This window comes from Lolium rigidum, chromosome 2 (genome assembly GCF_022539505.1).
Source record: "Lolium rigidum isolate FL_2022 chromosome 2, APGP_CSIRO_Lrig_0.1, whole genome shotgun sequence".
Classification (NCBI taxonomy): domain Eukaryota; kingdom Viridiplantae; phylum Streptophyta; class Magnoliopsida; order Poales; family Poaceae; genus Lolium; species Lolium rigidum.
The window spans coordinates 226,082,941-226,103,132 of record NC_061509.1 but is presented as its reverse complement, the minus strand read 5'-3'; the positions used below and the strand labels follow the sequence as shown (position 1 = coordinate 226,103,132).

Below are 20,192 nucleotides of genomic sequence, written 5' to 3'. Positions count from 1 at the left end.
GCGGACATCAACGACGCGAGAGATGCATCAAGGTCTGGAGATTCTACTCTGTCACCGAGCATGTACACCGGCGGTAGGGTGGGTTTGGCGGCGTCGTTCTAGGGATGCAAAGAAGGGAAGGGGAAGCAAATCCGTGAGGTCGATTTCGATGTCCCTGACGTGCGGGACCGGTTGGAATAAAAGATCATGTGGCGCGTAGACGCATTCTCGACATATATTTGAGCCGTGTTTGTGTCTCGATGGACATATCGGTTACCTTTTGTCAGGCTGCTGGGTATTGGTGCAGATAAATTTTTTAACCTTGCGGATGCAAAAGATCGCTCTGCTTCCCATTTACGTCGACGTTGGAGATGCGTGGCAAGGAAAATCCAAAGGATCTCATCTGGCTTGCGACATTTGGTCCGCGCTCCGGACTGGAGGGGCCGCCGACGGAGTAGGGCGCCCCCAAATGGAGCTGAGTCGGCATGGTCCTGCGTGCCCAGGGCCCAGCTCCGCCCTTGTGGCCGATAGATGATCGTCTCCTTGCCACACAAAGACACATCCAGAAAAGTTAGCAGCCATAGACAGCATGGAGATGGCTGTGGTACAACATGGAGAATCTGTACTACCGGACCTCCTCGGGTGGATTATGCGTCGAGTATTGATGAATCCTGGACATCCATTTGGATCCGGCGGCCCGGAATCCATCCAAGACGGTAGTACAGATTCTCTCGGTAGTACCAGAACTCGCCGCGCCATAGACCCGTCACCACCGTACCTGCGGGCTGCTGGCGCTTGTGTGGCCGAAAGAGCAGCGCGCGCGGGTGGGTAGACTACTGTAAGACTCAGCCGGAGCCGCCATGGTCCCCACGTCGGTGTCGGCCACCCTAGCGCCGCCGACTCCTCCTCCTCCGGCGGCCACCAGGAGCACACCGCGCCGCGCGCCGGTGAACGCTGCGCCACTGGTCGCGGCCACCGTTGCTTCCACCGTATTGCTGGCCGTGACGCCGGTCGCGCACGGCGCCACGTTCTCCAAGGAGGACGTCGCCGGGTCGCTGACCACGGTAGGGAGCGGAAGCGGATGCGTCGCTCGCTCCTCGTCGAGCTGCGGATTGTCACTCTTTATCCCGTGGCATTGCGGCTGACCTCTCTGTTTATTGGTTGTCGGCAGGTGGTCGACACGGTGGACACGGCGATAGGCGTCGGCGGAAAGGCGGTCGAGCAGTCCGTGGCCGTGCTCAGGGCGCTGGGCGAGGCCGTGAAGCCGGCGCTGCCGGTGCTGCAGAGCGCCGGCGAGCAGGCCTTGAAGCTCGCCTCGCCGGTGGTCTCCGACGCCACCAAGCAGGCCACCGAGGCGCTCCAGGGCGCCGGGGTTGACCCCGCCCCCCTCCTGTCCGCTTTCAAGGTACACTCGCAGCCTCTCAGACCCCCCTTGATTGAATCAGCCTCTCAGACCCTGCTCTGTTCAGTAGACCTTGTCAGATGCGGCGCAGCCGGCCATCGGCGCCGCGAAGCCGATCGCTTCCGGGACCGTGGAGACCATCGGGTCTCTGGGCTCCGCGGACTACGTGGTGGCCGCCGGAGCCGCCTTCCTCGCGTACCTGCTCCTGCCGCCGGCATGGTCACTGCTCTCGTTCGGCCTACGCGGCTACAAAGGCGACCTGAGCCCAGCGCAAGCTCTGGATATGGTCACGTCCCAAGATTACATTCTCATCGACGTGCGGAGCGAGAAGGACAAGGGCAAAGACGGCGTGCCGCAGCTCCCCTCCAACGCCAAGAACAAGCTCATCTCTCTGCCGTACGCATCCTTCCCTTTCCCGAATCCTCTCATAACCTCACATGGAAACAGATTTCCTTCATTGACAACAATCTTTCTCTCTTTAGGCTGGAAGAACTTCCGAACAAGATTAAGGGCATGGTGCGCAACGCCAAGCGAGCCGAGGCGGAGATCGCCGCCCTCAAGATCTCCTACCTCAAGAGGATCGGCAAGGGCTCAAACATCGTCGTCATGGACTCGTCAGTGCACCCACACACGATGCTCTGTGCTCTTACTTTCTGATTTTCTCAAGATGAAGCGATGAACACGGTGACCTGCCTCTCTTACCTCTCAACATCTTTCACCGGCTAAATGCAGGTACTGCGACAGTTCCAAGATCGTGGCCAAGACGCTGAACAGCGTGGGGTTCAAGAACTGCTGGGTCATGGCCGGCGGCTTCTCCGGCCGCAAAGGGTGGGCGCAGAGCCGCCTCGGGACCGACTCCTACAACCTCTCCGTCGTCGAAGTAGTGAAGCCGTCGCGGGTGATTCCGGCGCCCGCCGATCGGTTCGTGACGGTTTCGTCAACGTCATCTCCATCCCGGACGACTCGCAAGCTTCTTCCCGGCAGTGTCGACCGCTGAGCAAAGATTTCGTACGTCGCCGTAGAATTCCGATATCCAGTTCAATGTCAATGACATTACAACCCTCTTGTCCTCTGCATTCGTTTGTTCTGTAACATGTACAGCTTTAGTACCGTAAAACTGCTTGCAAGCATTCTCATCAGAAGAAAACACTGCAAGGTTTAACTGCCGGAGAGAATTCCAGTTGCGACAACAAATGTCGCTTTTGGGAAACGCTCAATTCACAAGATGTCCGGTTGAATAACTCGTACAGTTCACTAAACAGCATGGAATGTTTTGGGAGACAAAATACTATAAGAAGTCGTTTGGTATCCATCATTTGGGCCTGGAATCCTGGAATTCATTTTGGAATTCCATAGGTAGGCTGTTTGGTTGCCACAGAATTGGGCTGTCATTTCATTTAGGAAATCCAGCAAAATGATACCATGGGTAAACACAATTCCAAGCTGAAACCTGTCATTTGCGTTTCTCTATGGAAGCCATTTACAAATTCAATATTAAATTCTGCTATCATTTGAAATTCCTGTGACAACCAAACAAATGTCCATTTCTAAAATTACAATGTAAATGAAATTAATACATATATTCATTTCAAAATGCTACAAACGAAATGAAAGCCTGGCTTCCAAACGACCTCTATGGTATCCATCATTTGGGCCTGGAATCCTGGAATTCATTTTGGAATTTCATAGGTGGGCTGTTTGGTTGCCACAGAATTGTGCTATCAATTCATTTAGGAATTCTAGCAAAATGACTTCATGGGTAAACATGATTCCAAGCTGAAACCTGTCATTTGCAATTCTATATGGAAGCCTCTACACATTCAATATTGAATTCTGTTGTTATTTGCAATTCCTGTGGCAACCAAACAAGTGTATATTTCGGAAATTACAATGTAAATGAAATGAATACATGTATTCATTTTCAAATGCTACAAACGAAATGAAAGCCTGGCTTGCAAAGTTTCGTCAAGACCACATGTTTCAATGTTCACAATACCATCAGGTACAGTCTGGTGAAAATGGAACATATGTAAAATGGTTTTTAGAAACAAAGAATTCAGGTTGATAATTACAAAGAATTCGGGATACAGAATATATGATTATTTGAGATAACTGAATATGCAGGTTGATAATTATAATCTCGATCACAAAAGCCCGAAACAGGAACAAGATTCTCCGCATAGATACAGGAGGAGAAGCCTTTTTGTTCTACAAGTTGGCAGCTTCGGTCCGGCGGATCAAAGTAGAGCCATCGGTGGCCATTGTGACCGTTCATTTGTCGCAAGATTCTTCCATCAGGATATCTCCAGCGGGCCGAATCATAATTCAGAAAACATGTTGTAGCCTCAAATTGGTTCAAATTTGCATGAAATTATAGCCTGAAATTGAGGTCTGAAATAAGTTGTACGACGCAAAATGGAGTCCAAAAGAGGCATAACAAGGCCAGAACATCATATGAAGTCTAAAAGGAGGCCATGGTGCTAGACATTGGCGCCGCAGATCATCCGTCTCGCGCGCGGATTTCGGCGCGCTTCTTCATGAACCAGGGCCTGGTGTCATCGTCGACGCTGCTCAAGTCGGCTAGCATGATCCTTGTGTCCTCTGTGCGGGTCTTGGCCTCGACGTCCATCCTTCTAGCCTCGACGTCACGCAATTTGGCCTCGGCGTCTGCCATTTTGGCCTCGACGTCCATCCTTTGGACCTCAATGACCTCTTTGGTGAGGTTGAGTTAGATGGCAGTTGCGGCCTATTTTTCCATACGCTTCTTCTCGTCCCTTTTCACCATAGCGGCTTGATTCCCGGCCATCAACTTCTCCAAGCTCTGGGTGAACGCAAGGGCAGCTGCCTCTCGGGCTAGATCGGCCTTGGTAGCTTTATGGCCTCGGGGAAGAGGTGGAAGGGCTTGACGCCCATGATCGTCGTGTTCGCCGTCAACGACAACCGTTGTCCCATTCTTCACAGCTTCATTGTAGGCCGCAAAGCTTGTCTGCCACTTTTGCGCGGTCTTCAGCTTGTCCCAGCAATGGACCATATGGAACCCCTTCTTATGCACTGTCTTGAACCTCTCCAAGGCCCGGGATACCTGCAATTAGTTTAGCGCCCGGATCATGGTTTGCAGATGATGTACATAGAATAGAATGATGATGATCGTTTGTTTACCACTAAAATCACGCCAGCGCCGCTAATGGGGTTGTTGACAACATGTTCGGCGGCGGAGCAGAACTTGCTTGTCTCTTGTTTGATGTAGTTCCATCATTTTCTGATGGACTCTTCTGTGCGAGGGCTTGGCATCTCGTAGGGCGCGTGAAGCTTTCTCTCATTATAGTCCAGCATCACCTTGGCCTAGTACACCTTGCCCTTTTGCTGGGCGCCATTAATACCGTCATGGTTGGTCGCTAGCCACGCGTCACACAAACACTTGTCCTCGTTGTCGTTGAATCCTTATGTCCTGTGACTCTCCCCCTTCTTCTTGGTAGCATCGTCCGTGGTCAGGACAGGCCCTGTTGATGCGTATTGTACAAGAGAGGGACTCCAATACACATATGTATTAGAGTAGAAAACAGGAAATATAAAATCATATTACATATTCTAACATACCGGGAGCATTCCGGGGGCGCCCTATGATAACCCACAAGTATAGAGGATCGCAACAGTCTTCGAGGGAAGTAAAACCCAAATTTATTGATTCGACACAAGGGGAGACAAAGAATACTTATAAGCCTTAACAACTGAGTTGTCAATTCAGCTGCACCTGGAAAAGCACTAGTAATAGGGGTGATGTGAAAGCAGCCGTAATATGAGAGCAATAGTAGCAGTAACACAGCAGCAGTAGCAGTAACTCAGAGGCAATGGCACTAGAAAATAGTTGATACTACTTCTAATGGCATATAGGACCGAGTGAGTATTTGATGATGAAAGATGGACCGGGGTTCCCAGCTATCTACACTAGTGGTAACTCTCCAATAACAAGTGTTGGGTGAACAAATTACAGTTGGGCAATTGACATAATTATTATAGTATTAAGACAAAACATCTAGTTTATTAATCATGTAGGCATTGTCGTGGTATCGTCACGGCATATGCCATAGGGTGGCTAATCGAAGGGGCTCCTGAGAGATCTCACGGCGGTATCCGGAAGCGGGTATGGGCACGAGCGACACGGCGACGTACCTAGGTTCGAGGCCCTCCGATGGAGGTAAAACCTCTACTCCTGCTAGAGTGTATAAGATATCACACAGTACAATGGTGCTCCTAGAGCTGTGTCCGGCTGCTCCTGGGAGACTAAGGGAGACGATGGTCTCTCTCACAGGGCAGCGCTAGGGGTGGAATGAAGTGAGAATGATCGATCCCCTACACGAGAGGGGGTAGTGCGGCTTATATAGGCACCGGCACTTTACATATAAGACCCTATAGTTTACTGGCCGGCTTGGCCAGCTCCGGCTTCCGCTCCTTCCCGAGGCAGTGACGTCAGGAGCCGTTGAGGCGTAGTGGCCTGTCCCATCCGGCTGCCCAGGTCAGCGGTATGGAGAGGAGGTGTCCCTGTCGCCGCCAGCCACTGTAGTCAGTACGGATCGTCGTTAGCCATGATGGCCTGTCCGGCGCGGGGCACTATTGCTCCACAGTGCTCCGCGCTTTACGGGAGATGAAGTCAGCGTGGACTTTGGGAACCGGGATCACCAACCCGGTTCCTTCCAGTGCAAGACTCGCCAGCCTCGAGTCGGTCTGAGGTACGGACCCCCAGTCGGATATGGCTTGTAGAAGCCGGCCCAGCTACAGCATTGGCGGCCGTAGCCAGGCCGACTAGGACCTAGCGCCAGCCGGCTTCCGGACCAGCCGGCCACGGCGCCAGCCGGCTGCTCCTCAGCCGGCCTTTGCCGCGTGCCGGCCAGTGGTCAGCCGGCTGCTCCGCGTCCATTGCCCTACCCGGGGTCTTCCCCCCGACATTAGCCCCCGAAGCTGGCAAGGTCCTGCGTTTAGAAGGACCTAGGCAGGTTTTCCTAGCTCCTTGAATGTACTTGGCGGCACTTGGAGGGGCCGACTGAGAATTTTCATTCAGCCGGCTGCGCCCTCATCCGGCTCATTCTTGCCGGCTGCTTCTAGCCGGCTGCTATTTTCACTTGTGCTGCTTTTGCTTTCTCGCAAGTTTTGATGGCGTCTCCGCCTTGCTGATAACTTTTGGTCCGAGTTGAGCTCGTCGTCCGGCTCCGGCTTGCGGCGCGCAGGAGTCTTCGCCGCCTCGAGTTCTGCGCCCGACTTGACCGGTCTGACGCCTGGGCTCTGCCGCCGGTTCGTCTGGTCACATCAATGTTCCCTCCGGATTCAATGCGGTTGTGGGCGACGTGGTGTGGCAGTTTCTGGTAACGGTAGCGGTCGTGGGCGACGTTAATGCGCAAAGAATCCGGGCGGCGTGGCCACGATCGCCACGTGGAGGCCAACTGCCCGCCGCGGTCGGCTATAAATGCCGCGGGGGAGGGTACCGAGGCGGCACTTGCTCACTTCTTCCTCGCGCTCCCGCTCCCCTCGCTCTCTTCCTGCGCTCGAGCCCGTCGCTGCTCCGACGAACTCCTCCCGCTGGCGAACTCCGGCGAGCGAGTCTCCGCCGATCCGCCGCCGCTACTCCGTCGAGCCGACGCCACGGGGCCCCGCGTTTCAACGGAGCGCCCTCAGCCACCGTCGTCGCCGCCACCGTCGCAAGGTTCCTCGTCGCCCTTTCGTCTTTCTTGGTCAACCTCTTCCTCTTCCTCCACGATGGCCTCCGCCAGCGGATCGTGGCGGGGCTCGTACATGCGAGATGATGATATCGCGCGGCTGGTGCGCCTCCGCCGGATCCCGTCGTCGGTGATCACGCGGGCGCCCGGCGAGGAGATGGAGCCCGTGCTGCAGCCTGGCGAGCGCGTCGTCTTCGGCGCGCACCTCGATCGCGGGCTGGGCCTGCCGGCCTCCGCCTTCTTCCGGCAGTTCCTCGACAATTTCGGCTTGCAGCCGCACCACCTGCCGGCCAACGCCTGCGTCCTCCTCGGCTGCTACGTGGCGTTCATGGAGGCTTACGCCGGCTTGTGGCCGGACATCGACTTCTGGAGCCGGCTCTTCTACTTGAAGGCCCAAACCACTGAGGGCCGCCTGCGGGCCTGCGGCGCCGCCTCGATCTACACCCGGCCCGGTACGCCTTTCCCCAAAATCCCCACCGTTGACTCGGTGAAGAACTGGCAGATGTCATTCTTCTATGTGCGCAACGAGGGCGAGCTCGTCGACCGGATCAACCTTCCGGAGTTCAACCCGGTTCCTCCAGTCGGCCGGATCAACTGGAGCTACAACGCCCGCACGGCGGACCCGGATGCTGAGGTGAATCAGCTCTGGGACTTCCTGGGGGCAGCCGTCGCAAACGGGCTGACCGCCGAGGACCTCCTCTGCACCATCGCCGAGCGTCGGGTGCTGCCGCTCCAGATGCGCACCCACAAAATCGGGCACATGTCCGGCCGGTTCGACCCGAACCGGACGTCCACAGCGCTGGCCTCCAAGGCCCAGGTCGCCCGCCGGGTGAACAGCGTCACCAAGGCGAACATGCCTGAGGAATGGAACTACGGGCTGGCGCCCCACGACAGGGACAACCCGCCCGAGTTGGTAAGCTTTGTATCTCTGCCGACTTCCGGCTTGCGGCAGTGAGGCCGACTTCCTTTTTCTTCTGCCGACTTCCGGCTTGCTGTTTGCTCATGTTTTGTTTTTTCTAGCTCTTCTCCCGGCAAAACGCCGAGGACGGCGACCTGGCGACGAGGAGATGGACGCCGGATCACGCGGATCCGGCTGACCAAGCCGGCGACCAGGCCGGCGATGACGACCTGCTGCAGGCGCCCGACGTAGGCGGCCAGGGGGAGCACAATCCGCCCCCTTCACCGGAGCAGCAGGAGGACGAGGAGCCGGCTACGTCCACCACGGGGCCTATCCCTGCCGTGCCCCTGCGCACGAGGCCGCCGAGCACCACGGCGACTTCGGCGCCCAAGGGGAAGAAACGGGTCGCCGACCCCCGCGCCACTGCCGCCTCGGAGGCGAAGGCGAAGAAGCTCCGCCGGCTGCAGGCGAAGAAGGTTCCGGAGCAGGCCGGGTGAGTTTCTTTTCTCTCTTGTTTGATTCCTTTTCTTTCCTTATTTTCTATGCTTATATTTTCCTTATTTGTTCGGCTAGGGCTCCCATCAAGTTTGCCCAGGGCGGCGGCTCCCGGCAGACTCCGCGCGTCGTGTCGCCGCCTCCTCGACAAAGGAGGGAGTCGACGCCACAGCCTTCGTCGCGCGGGCCTACGCCGCCGCCGCCTGCGAGTACTCCGCCTGCCGCAGGGGCGCCTTCCTTCGTCGTGCCGCTGGCCTCAGCGCCTGATCGCGGCACGCGTGTTGAGCCGACTCGCCAGGCGACACTGGACGACATGTTCCCGAGCCGGACTCGTCTTCTGGGCCCATCTGCTGGGGCCGGCTTAGGCATGCCGCCGTCGACCGGAGCCGGAGCCGGCAGCTCTGCGCTGCCCACGATCGGAACCGGAGCCGGCAGGGCTGCGCCGCCCACGATCGGGGCCGGAGCCAGGCCGAGCGTGGTGGTGCTGGACGAAAGCCCGGAGGGGGCACCTCAGGCGCCGGAGATGGCTGCGCCGACTGGACCGTCTGCCTCGCCTGGAGCGCCGCCACCACCGGAGCCGACTATGGGGGAGCCGGCCAGGCAGGAGCCGGCAAGAGACGAACCGGCGCGCACGGAGGGCGCCGACTCGCGCGCGTTGGTGAGGACGGGAACCCCATCGGCGTCGCCCCAAGGCCTGCACGTGGCCAAGGGCGCCCTGCTTCTTCATGTGCCGTCCGCCTCCGACTCCAGCCTTGGCTCAGCTGGTACTATGGAGCAGGCGTGGCTCCACGCCGACTCCCACGAGGTGACCAGCCGGGAGGGGAACCCCGGCCAAGCGTCGGTGGAGATGTTCTTCTCCAGCCTGCAGGCCAACCTTAAGGCTAGGGCTGCCGAGGCCGTGGCCAACCTCGCCAAGGTGGAGGAAGCCAGCAAGGTAAGCTTCAACTGTTTTTCGATTTGGTTATCATCCTGGTAGCCCTCCGAGGCATGGGCCGGCTGCTTGGAGCCGGTCCGGGTTTCGCCTGGCATACCGACTTTTTCTTTTTCCTTAGGCCGTGGCGGATCGGCGCACCGCTCCGTACAACCGCGCCGTGACCCATTACCACAAGGCCAAGCTGGACCGGGCCGACTTGGCCCGCGAGCTGGAAGCCGTCAAGGGTAAGTTCTTGCTTCTTCCGACTCGATGTCTGTCGTTTCTTTTGTACTGACGGCTTGTTTTTTGCCGGCCTGCAGTTGAGGCCGCCCGGATCCCGCAGCTGGAATCGGACCTCCGAGTTGCCCGCGCCCAATGCGTCACGAGCGAGGAGGCGAATCGGGCTGCAGCCGCCAAGCTGAAGGTGGCTGACGGGGAGCTAAAGCGGCTGCGCCAGCTTGAGGCTAACCACCTCAAGGAGCTTGCCGCCCTCAAGAAGGACGGGGAGGAGAAGCTGGCGGAGCTGAGCAGGCGGCTGGACGAGGTGGAGAGGCAGCGGCTTGCGCTTCAGGAGGAGGTCACCACCAAGTCCACGGAGCTGACGGCTACCGCCAAACGCTGGACGGAGGGGATTGGCGCGCTTGATCGCGGCTTGTCGGGTGAGTGCCTCTATGTTTCCTTCCCTTTGCCGGCTTTCGGCTGTCGGCTGCCGACTTAGGTTGGTAGCCGGCAGCAGAAATTTGTCTTTTTCGCTGTCTCCATCTTCGGGCTGGGGGCAGTCGGCTCGTGCCGGCCGCCGCCAGGCTTTTGCTTTGCTCCTTCGAAATCTCCATCTTCGGGCTGGGGGCAGTCGGCTCGTGCCGGCTGCCGCCAGGCTTTTGCTTTGCTCCTTCGAAATCTCCATCTTCGGGCTGGGGGCAGTCGGTTCATGCCGGCTGCCGCCAGTCTTACTTTAGAGCTTCGGAATCTCCATCTTCGGGCTGGGGGCGGTCGGCTCGTGCCGGCTGCCGCCAGGCTTTTGCTTTGCTCCTTCGAAATCTCCATCTTCGGGCTGGGGGCAGTCGGTTCGTGCCGGCTGCCGCCAGTCTTACTTTAGAGCTTCGGAATCTCCATCTTCGGGCTGGGGGCAGTCGGCTCGTGCCGGCTGCCGCCAGTCTTACTTTAGGACTTCGAAAATTTGCATTTTTCAGCTTATTTCGGCTTTTGGTGGTTTCTGACATGCTTTTTCTTGCAGCGGCCTTCCCGGAAACACAGGATGCGGCCTTGGCAGCCGTTGGCGTTGCGCGCGAGTCCAGGAGGCGGGCGACTGGTGAGGGCAGCTCGGAGTACTTCAGCATGGAAGACTATATGGCGTCCATGTCTGCCCGTGTCGAGCCCATCACCAAGCTCGGCTGGGAGCTCCGGAAGGCGGTTGAGGAGCTGGTCCCGATGCTGTGGCCCGCGGAGGCGGTGCCGCAAGATATCTCCAGCCTCACCTCCCTGATGGAGCGGGCGCCGGATCGCTTCCTCGACTGGAAGGAGTCTGCCACGCGTGCTAGCGCCGACATGGCGCTGTCCTTTGTCCTCTCCTGGTACAATGAGGTGGACCTGGGGCAGCTCGAGTATCGTCGAGCCGGCGTGGAGGACAAGCTCCCGGCCGAACTCAAGACCGCCCGGCTTGCCCGAGCCAGCGCCATCGCCGACTTCGTCGACAAGAGCCTCTTCGTCGCGGACCCGAATCCTCAGTCTGATGAGGAGTACGAGATGGAGGATGAGGAGGCGGAGGATGTGCCCGAAGACGATCCGGCAGCCGGCCGCTCTGATGCTCCTCCAGCTGGCGCTTAATTTACCTGTTTTTCAATTGTTGCTTTTGCCAAGACAATTCGTTAAATCCCCGGGATGCCGGGTGCATATGTAAGATAATATTGCTATCCTTTTATTAAGGCACGCTTTAATGTGTTTGTTAATCATTTGTGTGCCGAGTTGCTTTCTTTCGACTTGTTCGCTTTTTCCTATCCACCCCACTCTTTGGCTGTGCTCTTGCCGGTCGTACGTCCGACTTGCGATCCGTCGCCGGATCAAGAGCGGGCCGCTGAGGGAGGCCGACAGTACTTCAGTCGAACGAGCTGAATTCGGCAATCCGGCACTTTTTATGAAAAGTTGCAAGTCAACTCGCTTTTACTCTTTCCCTTAGTCGTTTTTCGCGTGCCGGCTCCCTAGGCCTTACTCCCGCCAGCCGGACAGCCGGGTTGCGGTCTGTAGCTGGATCGGAAGCCGGCTGTCGGAAACCGGATCACGTTATTGAGCCGGCCGCGTGAAAGGGTTCAAGCCAATTGGCGAAACGAAGTAGAGTATGCGAAACACTTGTCGGAAACGGCGCTCTTGGCGCATGCTTTTCATAGCTTGCAAAAGGGATACAAGGGATACATACATTCCTCCTCTCATGTGTAAAATGGTCGAAGCAACCTGACATTCCAGGGACGTTTAGTCTCTTCGTCAGTTTTGCTTGCCTTGTTCTTTTTGGCCTCTTGGGCATCTATGAGGTAGTAGGAGTCATTGCCTACTGCCTTGCTCACGATGAAGGGACCCTCCCATGGGGATGCTAGCTTATGCTGTCCGGCTGTCCGTTGGATCAGCCGGAGCACTAGGTCTCCTTCTCGGAATGCTAAGGTCTTGACCTTCCGGCTGTGGTAGCGACGGAGGCTTTGCTGGTATACGGTTGACCTGGACTCGGCCATCAGCCGGACCTCTTCAACCAGGTCGACTCCATCTTCGCGAGCCTCTTTGGCTTCAGCTTCTGTGTAGAGCTTGATCCTTGGCGCGTCGTGCTCGATATCAGTCGGCAGGACGGCTTCGGCCCCGTATACGAGGAAGAAGGGTGTGAAGCCGACTGAGCGGTTTGGCGTTGTGCGCAGGCTCCACAGCACGCTGGGTAGCTCTTCAATCCAGCAGCCGGCTGAGCGCTCAAGCGGCTCCACCAGCCGGGGCCGGATGCCGGCTAGGATCAAGCCGTTAGCCTTCTCCACTTGGCCGTTGGTCTCCGGGTGCGCTACGGACGATAGGTCCATCCGGATCCCCATCTCTCCGCAATAGCGTTTGAAGATGCCTTCGGCGAAGTTGCTGCCATTGTCGGTGATGATGCTATGCGGGTAGCCATATCTCACGATTATTTCCTTGAGGAATGTGACGGCTGTGGAGCCGTCCAGCTTCTTGATTGGCTTGGCTTCGATCCACTTAGTGAACTTGTCAATCATCACCAAGAGATGAGTCATGCCGCCTCGGGCTGTTTTGAATGGGCCCACCATATCCAAGCCCCATACAGCAAATGGCCAAGTAATGGGGATGGTCTTCAAGGCGGAAGCCGGCGTCTGCCTTTGCTTGGCGAAGCGTTGGCAGCCGTTGCACTTCTTCACCAGTTCTTCTGCGTCTCTGAGCGCAGTCGGCCAGTAAAAACCGTGCCGGAAGGCTTTGGCCACTATGGCTCGGGAGGAGGCGTGGTGGCCGCACTCACCCTGATGGATTTCCCTTAGGAGTTCAATCCCTTCAGCCGGCTCGACACACCGCTGGAGCACCCCACTTACGTTGCGTTTGTACATCTCGTGGTTGATGATTGTATAGGCCTTGGCCCTTCTCTCAATCTACCTGGCCTGGATTCTGTCATCAGGCAGCACACCGTCGGTGAGGTAGGAGAGGAATTCTTGTGCCCATGAAGGTACGCATCTTATCTCGAATACGCTGACCAACAGGGTCTCCCGCGTGGGAGCTTCCGGCTTCGACTGCATGGTCGCCGGGTTCGGCTTGCTAGCCGGCGGGTTCGGCTTGCTAGCCCCCGAGTGTGGCGATGAAGCCCCCGGGTTGGACTGGGAAGTCCCCGGGTTCGGCGTGGTAGCCGGCGGGTTCGGCTTGCTAGCCCCCGACTTGGGCGATGAAGCCCCCGGGTTCGGCTGAGAAGTCCCCGGGTCAGCCGGCACGAATATTGAATCCGAATCCGGTGACGGTATGATGGACGGCTTCTTGATAACCGCCAAGGCGATGCCCGGCGGAATGGCTTGCCGGGTTGAGCCAATCTTGGACAAGGCGTCGGCCGCCTCGTTGTTTGCTCGTGGCACATGGTGGAATTCGCAGCCGTCGAAGAAGCCGGATAGCTGCTGGACATGGAAGCGGTATGAGGCCATGTTGGCGTCCTTCGCATCCCAGTCGCCAGATGCTTGTTGTATGACCAAGTCGGAGTCGCCGAAGCATAGTATGCGACGCACGCCAATTTCCTTGGCCAGCTTCAGCCCATGAATGAGCGCTTCGTACTCCGCCACGTTATTGGATGCGGCGAAGTGGATCTGCAGGACGTAGTCCAGCCGGTCTCCTTTTGGAGAGGTGATGACGATGCCGGCTCCCAAGCCGTTGCGCATCTTCGAGCCGTCGAAGTGCATCTTCCAATGTGTGGAATCCGGCACAGGCGGCAGATATTGCATCTCAGCCCAGTCGACGAAGAAGTCCGCGAGGATCCGCGACTTGATGGCTGTGCGTGGCTCGTAGAGGATGGTGTGGGCAGCTAGCTCCAGGGCCCACTTGGCAACCCGGCCGTTGGCATCCTTGCTGCCGATGATTTCCGCTAGAGGCGCTGTGGCAACCACCCTGATGGGATGCTCTTGGAAGTAGTGCTTGAGCTTCTTGGCCGCCATGTAAACGCCGTAGGTGACCTTCTGGTAGTGGGGGTAGTTTTGCTTCGACTGGGAGAGCACTTCGCTGAGGTAATAGACTGGGCGTTGGACCAGCTGCTCTCTGTTTTCGGCTTCTTTGCGCTCCACCACCAGGACAACGCTAACCACTCGGTTGGTGGCTGCGATGTACAACAGCATCGGCTCCATTGAACCCGGCGTTGCAAGGATTGGCGCGGTTGAGAGCACACGCTTTAAGTCACGGAAGGCTTCATCCGCCTGTGGTGACCAGACGAACTTGTCCGCCTTCTTCATCAATTGGTAAAGGGGCAGTGCCTTCTCCCCAGCCCGGCCGACGAAGCGGCTCAAGGAAGCCGAGCAGCCAGTGAACTTCGGACGTCCTTGAGGCACTTGCGGCAGCTCCATCTTCTCAATGTCACCGATCTTCTCCGGGTTGGCTTCGATTCCTCGCCGAGAGACGAGGTAGCCCAGAGTTGGCCGGCTGGCACGCCGAATGTGCACTTGGCCGGGTTGAGCTTCATCCGGAATCTTCGCAGATTGGTGAAGGTTTCTCTCAGGTCATCAAGGAGGGTAGGCATCTCCTTGGTTTTTACAACGACATCATCCACATATGCGTGAACGTTCCTGCCGATTTGATCCTGCAAACACTTTTGCATGCACCTTTGGTAGGTGGCGCCTGCATTTTTCAAGCCGAATGGCATAGTCGTGTAGCAGTAAGCCCCGTACGGGGTAATGAACGAAGTCTTTATTTGATCATCCGGATTCAAAGGAATCTGGTGGTAGCCTGAATAGGCATCTAGAAAAGACAACAATTCACAGCCGGCAGTCGAGTCTATGACTTGATCTATGCGCGGCAGGGGGAAGGTGTCCTTCGGGCACGCCTTGTTGAGGCTGGTGTAGTCGATACACATGCGCCAGGAGCCGTTCTTCTTCAAAACCAGGACCGGGTTTGCCAACCAGTCCGGGTGCAGTACTTCCATGATGAAGCCGGCTGCCAGCAGCCGGGCGATTTCTTCACCGATGGCCTTCCTTCGTTCTTCGGCGAAGCGCCTGAGAGGCTGCTTCACCGGCTTGGCGTCAGGCCGGACGTGGAGGTGGTGCTCAGCCAACTCCTCGGCACACCCGGCATGTCTCTTGGAGTCCATGCGAAGATGTCCCGATTCTCACGGAGGAAGCTGGTGAGCTCTCTTTCCTATTTCTTGCTCAAGCCGGCACCGATGGTGACGTACTTGTCCGGCTGCGCCGGGTCCAGCGAGATCTTCTTGGTGTTGTCGGCCGGCTGGAAGTGAGTCGTCCCAGCTCGGGTTGCCTGCAGCCGGCATGTCCGTCCGCGCGGCCTTGGCGAGGGCAACGGCGTCGTGGATGAGCTGCTTCTCGGTGGCGATGACCAGCGTCTGGGCCATCTTGGAGCTCTGCGTGGCGCAGTCCATGGAGCGGCGATAGTCGCCGGCTATGGTGATGACCCCCTTTGGGCCGGGCAGCTTCATCTTCAGGTACCCATAGTGGGGCACCGCCATGAACTTGGTCAGGGCCGGCCTGCCCAGGAGCACGTGGTAGGGACTCACGAGGTCCACCACCTCGAACTCGATTCTCTCGGTGCGGAAGTGATCCAGCTTCCCGAACATCACCTCCAGCGTGATCCGGCCGATCGGCTGGCAGCAGTGGCCTGGCACGATGCCGTGGAAGACGGTGGGGGTGGAGCGCAACTCGGCCTCCTGGATGCCCAGCTTGCGGGCGGTGTCGCGGTAGAGGATGTTGATGCTGCTGCCGCCGTCGATGAGGACGCGCGAAAATCGCACGCTGCACCGAGTCGTGCCGATGGTGGGGTCGAGGACCATGGCGTAGCTGCCCGGCTTCGGCAGGACAGCCGGTGTGTCGCGGCGATCAAAGGTGATGGCCTGCTCTGACCAGTTTAGGTACTGGGGGACCGGCGGTATGACCGCGTTGACCTCGAGGGAACGGCTCGCCGGCTCGTCTTGTCCTCGGGCTCGGAGGTGAAGATGATGTAGGTAGCATCTTCGGCCAGATATCGGCCATGGTGCACTTGGTTAGCCTCGTGGTGCTCGAGGTTAGCGTTCTCGCGCCGCCTTGGCCACCCGGCCCGCCGGCCGGAGGAGGCGGGGGTGGGGGCGGGAGGGGTTCGCCGCTTGTCGCCCGCTTCATGAAGTGGCAGTCGCGGGTGGTGTGGTTGGAGGGGTTCTTGCCGCTGTGGTACTTGCACGGCGAGTCGAGCATCTGCTCGAAGGTGTACTTCGGCTTCCATTGCCGGTCTGTTTGCTTCTGGCGGCGGCTGCCGCCTGCCGCGTTGTCCGACACGGCTGCCACATGGGCGGAACCGTACCGGCGATCCGGCTGGTCACTGTGACGCTTGCCGCGGTAGTTGTCCCACCGGCTGCCATGCGAGCCGCCTTCGGCCGGCTTGTGCTCAGCCGGCTTGTTGTTGTCCCGTCTTGCTGTGGCCGGTGAAATGTCAGCCGGCGCCTTGCCGGCTTCCTCCGCCAGCGCGTACTTGTCTGCGATGACCATCAAGGCGGCCATCGTCTTGGGCTCGCTGCGGCGCAGCTTGTGCCACAGCATGGTGTTGGGCCGGCAGCCTCCCATGAAGAAGCTGATGGCTTGCATCTCGTGTACGCCCTCACAGGAGTTGCGCATCTCGCACCAGCGCGTTAGGTACGCGCGATCCGTCTCGTCCGGGCCCTGCTTGCACATCTCAAGCTGTTGAGGGCGACCTGGCCGGCGATAGGTGCCGGTGAAGTTGCTGATGAAGGCGGCCTCGAAGTCCAGCCAGCCGTTTATGCTGCCGGCTGGCAGGTTGTTGAGCCACGTGCGGGCGGAGCCAAGTAGCATGAGGGGGGAGTAGCGCACAGCCCAGCGCTTGTTGCCCTTGGCGATGCCGACTGCCGTGGAGTAGTCCAGCAGCCAGTCTTCCGGCTTGGCGGTGCCATCGTACTTGGGGGTGTCGCGCGGGAGCTGGAAGCCGTCGACCATGGGCTCGTTGAGGATCCGCGGCCCGAAGCACTTTGGGCCGGCTGGCCCTTCTTCTTCCGCGATGTGGGATTGAACCAGCCGGTCGAGGCGGTCCCGGGCGTCTGTTGGCTCGATGCGCGGGCCCAGCCGGGAGTGGGCCGGCTGGCGAGCGCCGCTGGCTTCTGGAGCCGGCCGGTGAGGGCGTCGAGGCTCGGAGTCTTGCTCCTGGTTCCGGCTTGGGGGAGCCCGGCTGCGGCTGCTACCGCCGCCTGGCTGGTGGCTCGGCCGGCTTGAGGTTGCGTGCGTGGCGCGGGAGTCGTTGCGCCGGCTTGGTGCTGGGGAGGCGGATTCGGCCGTGTCCCTGGCATTGCCTGCGGCACCACGAGCGTGAGGAGCTCTAGGGTCTCGGGCATACCTGGGGTCCTTCGACTGCTTGTTGGCAGCCTTCACCAACTCAGCCACCCGCCTAGTCTGGCGGCGTAACTCTTCGCCTTCGAGGCGGTGCAGCTCTTCTGCGGCGGCTTCGGCCGCGAGCATGTTCTTGTCGGGGGTGTTGTAGATGGGCAGCTCCATGGATGGAGCCGGCTCGTCCGCTCCGTCGCGGTCGATCTCGGCGCCTAGGTCGCGACCTCTGCGGCGGATCTGGCCGGCTCGGCTGGGGTTGTCGCCGCCTGGGGTGAGGCCGTGGGCGCGGTTGTACTCGCGCTGGGTGATGTCCCACTGGCGCTTAGCAGCAGCCAGCTCCTCAGTCTGCTTGAGGAGGAGCACGCGGTGCGCCTCCAGGTCTGCCTCGACGGCGGCGGCGTCGGCGCCGCTGCCGGTGGTGAGTGGAGTGCTCAGCTTTGCCCGGACTTGCTCCAGCCGGGATGGTGGTGGTGGCGCCTTTGCGCCTGATGCGGATGCGTGCCCGCCGACGTCGCGCTCCAGGTCGGGGCCGCGGACGCGCGTGGACTTGGAGGGGAACTCCTCGCCAGCCATCATGACTTGCACGACGGCGGGGCTGGCGGGAGCGCTGCTGCCGGCTCGCGGAGGAGGGCTGGCGCAGCGCAGCACCTGCCGCGGGTAGCGCGGCGGTGCGACGGTGGCGACGTAGACGTCGTGGCCGCCAAAGGAGATGACGCTGCCGCCGGCTGGGAAGGGCCGGTCGGCGAAGCAGCCAGCGTTGTCGGCCGACGCAGTCGAGGGAGCCGAATCTCCGGATCAAGCCCGAAGCGACTCGCTCGCCGGTGGTGATGGTGAGGCCCGTCCGGATGAAGACACCGGCCGAGGATGCTCGAAGGCCCCACGGTGGGCGCCAAATGTCGTGGTATCGTCACGGCATATGCCATAGGGTGGCTAATCGAAGGGGCTCCCGAGAGATCTCACGGCGGTATCCGGAAGCGGGTATGGGCACGAGCGACACGGCGACGTACCCGGGTTCGAGGCCCTCCGATGGAGGTAAAACCTCTACTCCTGCTAGAGTGTATAAGATATCACACGAGTACAATGGTGCTCCTAGAGCTGTGTCCGGCTGCTCTCGGGAGACTAAGGGAGACGATGGTCTCTCTCACGGGGCAGCGCTAGGGGTGGAATGAAGTGAGAATGATCGATCCCCTACACGAGAGGGGGTAGTGCGGCTTATATAGGCACCGGCACTTTACATATAAGACCCTATAGTTTATCGGCCGGCTTGGCCAGCTCCGGCTTCCGCTCCTTCCCGAGGCAGTGACGTCAGGAGCCGTTGAGGCGTAGTGGCCTGTCCCATCCGGCTGCCCAGGTCAGCGGTATGGAGAGGAGGTGTCCCTATCGCCGCCAGCCACTGTAGTCAGTACGGATCGTCGTTAGCCATGATGGCCTGTCCGGCGCGGGGCACTATTGCTCCACAGTGCCCCGCGCTTTACGGGAGATGAAGTCAGCGTGGACTTTGGGAACCCGGATCACCAACCCGGTTCCTTCCGAGTGCAAGACTCGCCAGCCTCGAGTCGGTCCGAGGTACGGACCCCCGGTCGGATATGGCTTGTAGAAGCCGGCCCAGCTACAGCATTGGCGGCCGTAGCCAGGCCGACTAGGACCTAGAGCCAGCCGGCTTCCGGACCAGCCGGCCACGGCGCCAGCCGGCTGCTCCTCAGCCGGCCTTTGCCGCGTGCCGGCCAGTGGTCAGCCGGCTGCTCCGCGTCCATTGCCCTACCCGGGGTCTTCCCCCCGACAGGCATGTTTTCCATATATAGTCATACGTGCTCGCAATGAGAAACTTGCATAACATGTTTTGTCCTACCAGCCGGTGGCAGCCGGGCCTCAAGGGAATCTACTGGTAATTAAGGTACTCCTTTTAATAAAGCACCGAAGCAAAGCATTAACACTTGGTGAAAACATGTGATCCTCATATCTAAGCCATCCCCTCCAGTTATCCCAGTTACTGTCACTCTGGGGCCTCGGGTTCCGGACATAGACATGTGCAAACAACTTGTAGATACAATCTAAGCAATAATTATAGAGCTTAAATCTAAAATCATGCCACTCGTGCAGTAGTGACAAGCATTAAACACAACAAGATTGCAGCAACAATAACTTCACAAACTTTATAGATAGACTGATCATAATGTAACAATTCATCGGATCCCAACAAACACAACACCGATTACATCAGATGGATCTCAATAATTTAAGGCAGCTCATGAGATCATTGTATTGAAATACATGGGAGAGAGAGTACCAACTAGCTACTGCTAGAACCCATAGTCCATGGGGGAACTACTCACGGAGCATGATGGAGGCGGCGGCGTCGATGGAGAAGGCTCCGGGGGTCGATCCCCGTCCCGGCAGGGTGCCGAAACAGGAACTTCTGACCCCCGAAACTAGGTTTCGCGATGGCGGCGGCGCTCCGGGAGTCTTTCTGGAGTATGATCGATATCTCTCGGGTTTTCGCGTCGTGGGGGAATAAATAGGCAAAGGGGCGATGTCGGTGGAGTCCCGAGGTGGGCTCCCCACACGCCGGCGCGCCTGTGGGCCCGGCCACGCGGCTGCATGGGGAGGAGGCCGTGGGCCTCCCCCGTGCTTGCTCTTCTGGCTCCGTGTGTCCCTCGGAAAAATAGGAGGTTTGGCTTTTGTTCCGTCGAATTCCGAGAATATTGCCCTAACAGCTTTCCTGGAACTAAAAACAGCAGAAAACGGGAACTGACACTATGGCATCTTGTTA

The 20,192-nt window shown here is 58.7% G+C and overlaps 1 protein-coding gene across 1 annotated transcript; it reads left to right on the top strand.

Annotated features, from left to right (window-relative positions):
• The first annotated feature begins 721 nt into the window (after positions 1 to 721).
• LOC124693055 (calcium sensing receptor, chloroplastic) lies at positions 722 to 2,589 on the top strand. Its single transcript, XM_047226502.1, has 5 exons — positions 722 to 1,043; positions 1,151 to 1,384; positions 1,452 to 1,777; positions 1,864 to 1,995; positions 2,114 to 2,589. The coding sequence occupies exons 1-5, from the start codon at positions 840 to 842 to the stop codon at positions 2,376 to 2,378; spliced, it is 1,161 nt and encodes a 386-aa protein (XP_047082458.1). The 5' UTR covers positions 722 to 839; the 3' UTR covers positions 2,379 to 2,589.
• Positions 2,590 to 20,192: the final 17,603 nt, after the last annotated feature.

What these genes read in the sequence shown, in the direction of transcription:
- LOC124693055 (XM_047226502.1), top strand. Translation starts at nt 840, where the DNA reads ATGGTCCCCACGTCGGTGTCGGCCACCCTAGCGCCGCCGACTCCTCCT. An exon ending in CCCTCCTGTCCGCTTTCAAG is followed by an intron (nt 1,385 to 1,451) that starts GTACACTCGCAG and finishes TCTGTTCAGTAG; the next exon opens with ACCTTGTCAGATGCGGCGCA. An exon ending in AACAAGCTCATCTCTCTGCC is followed by an intron (nt 1,778 to 1,863) that starts GTACGCATCCTT and finishes TTCTCTCTTTAG; the next exon opens with GCTGGAAGAACTTCCGAACA.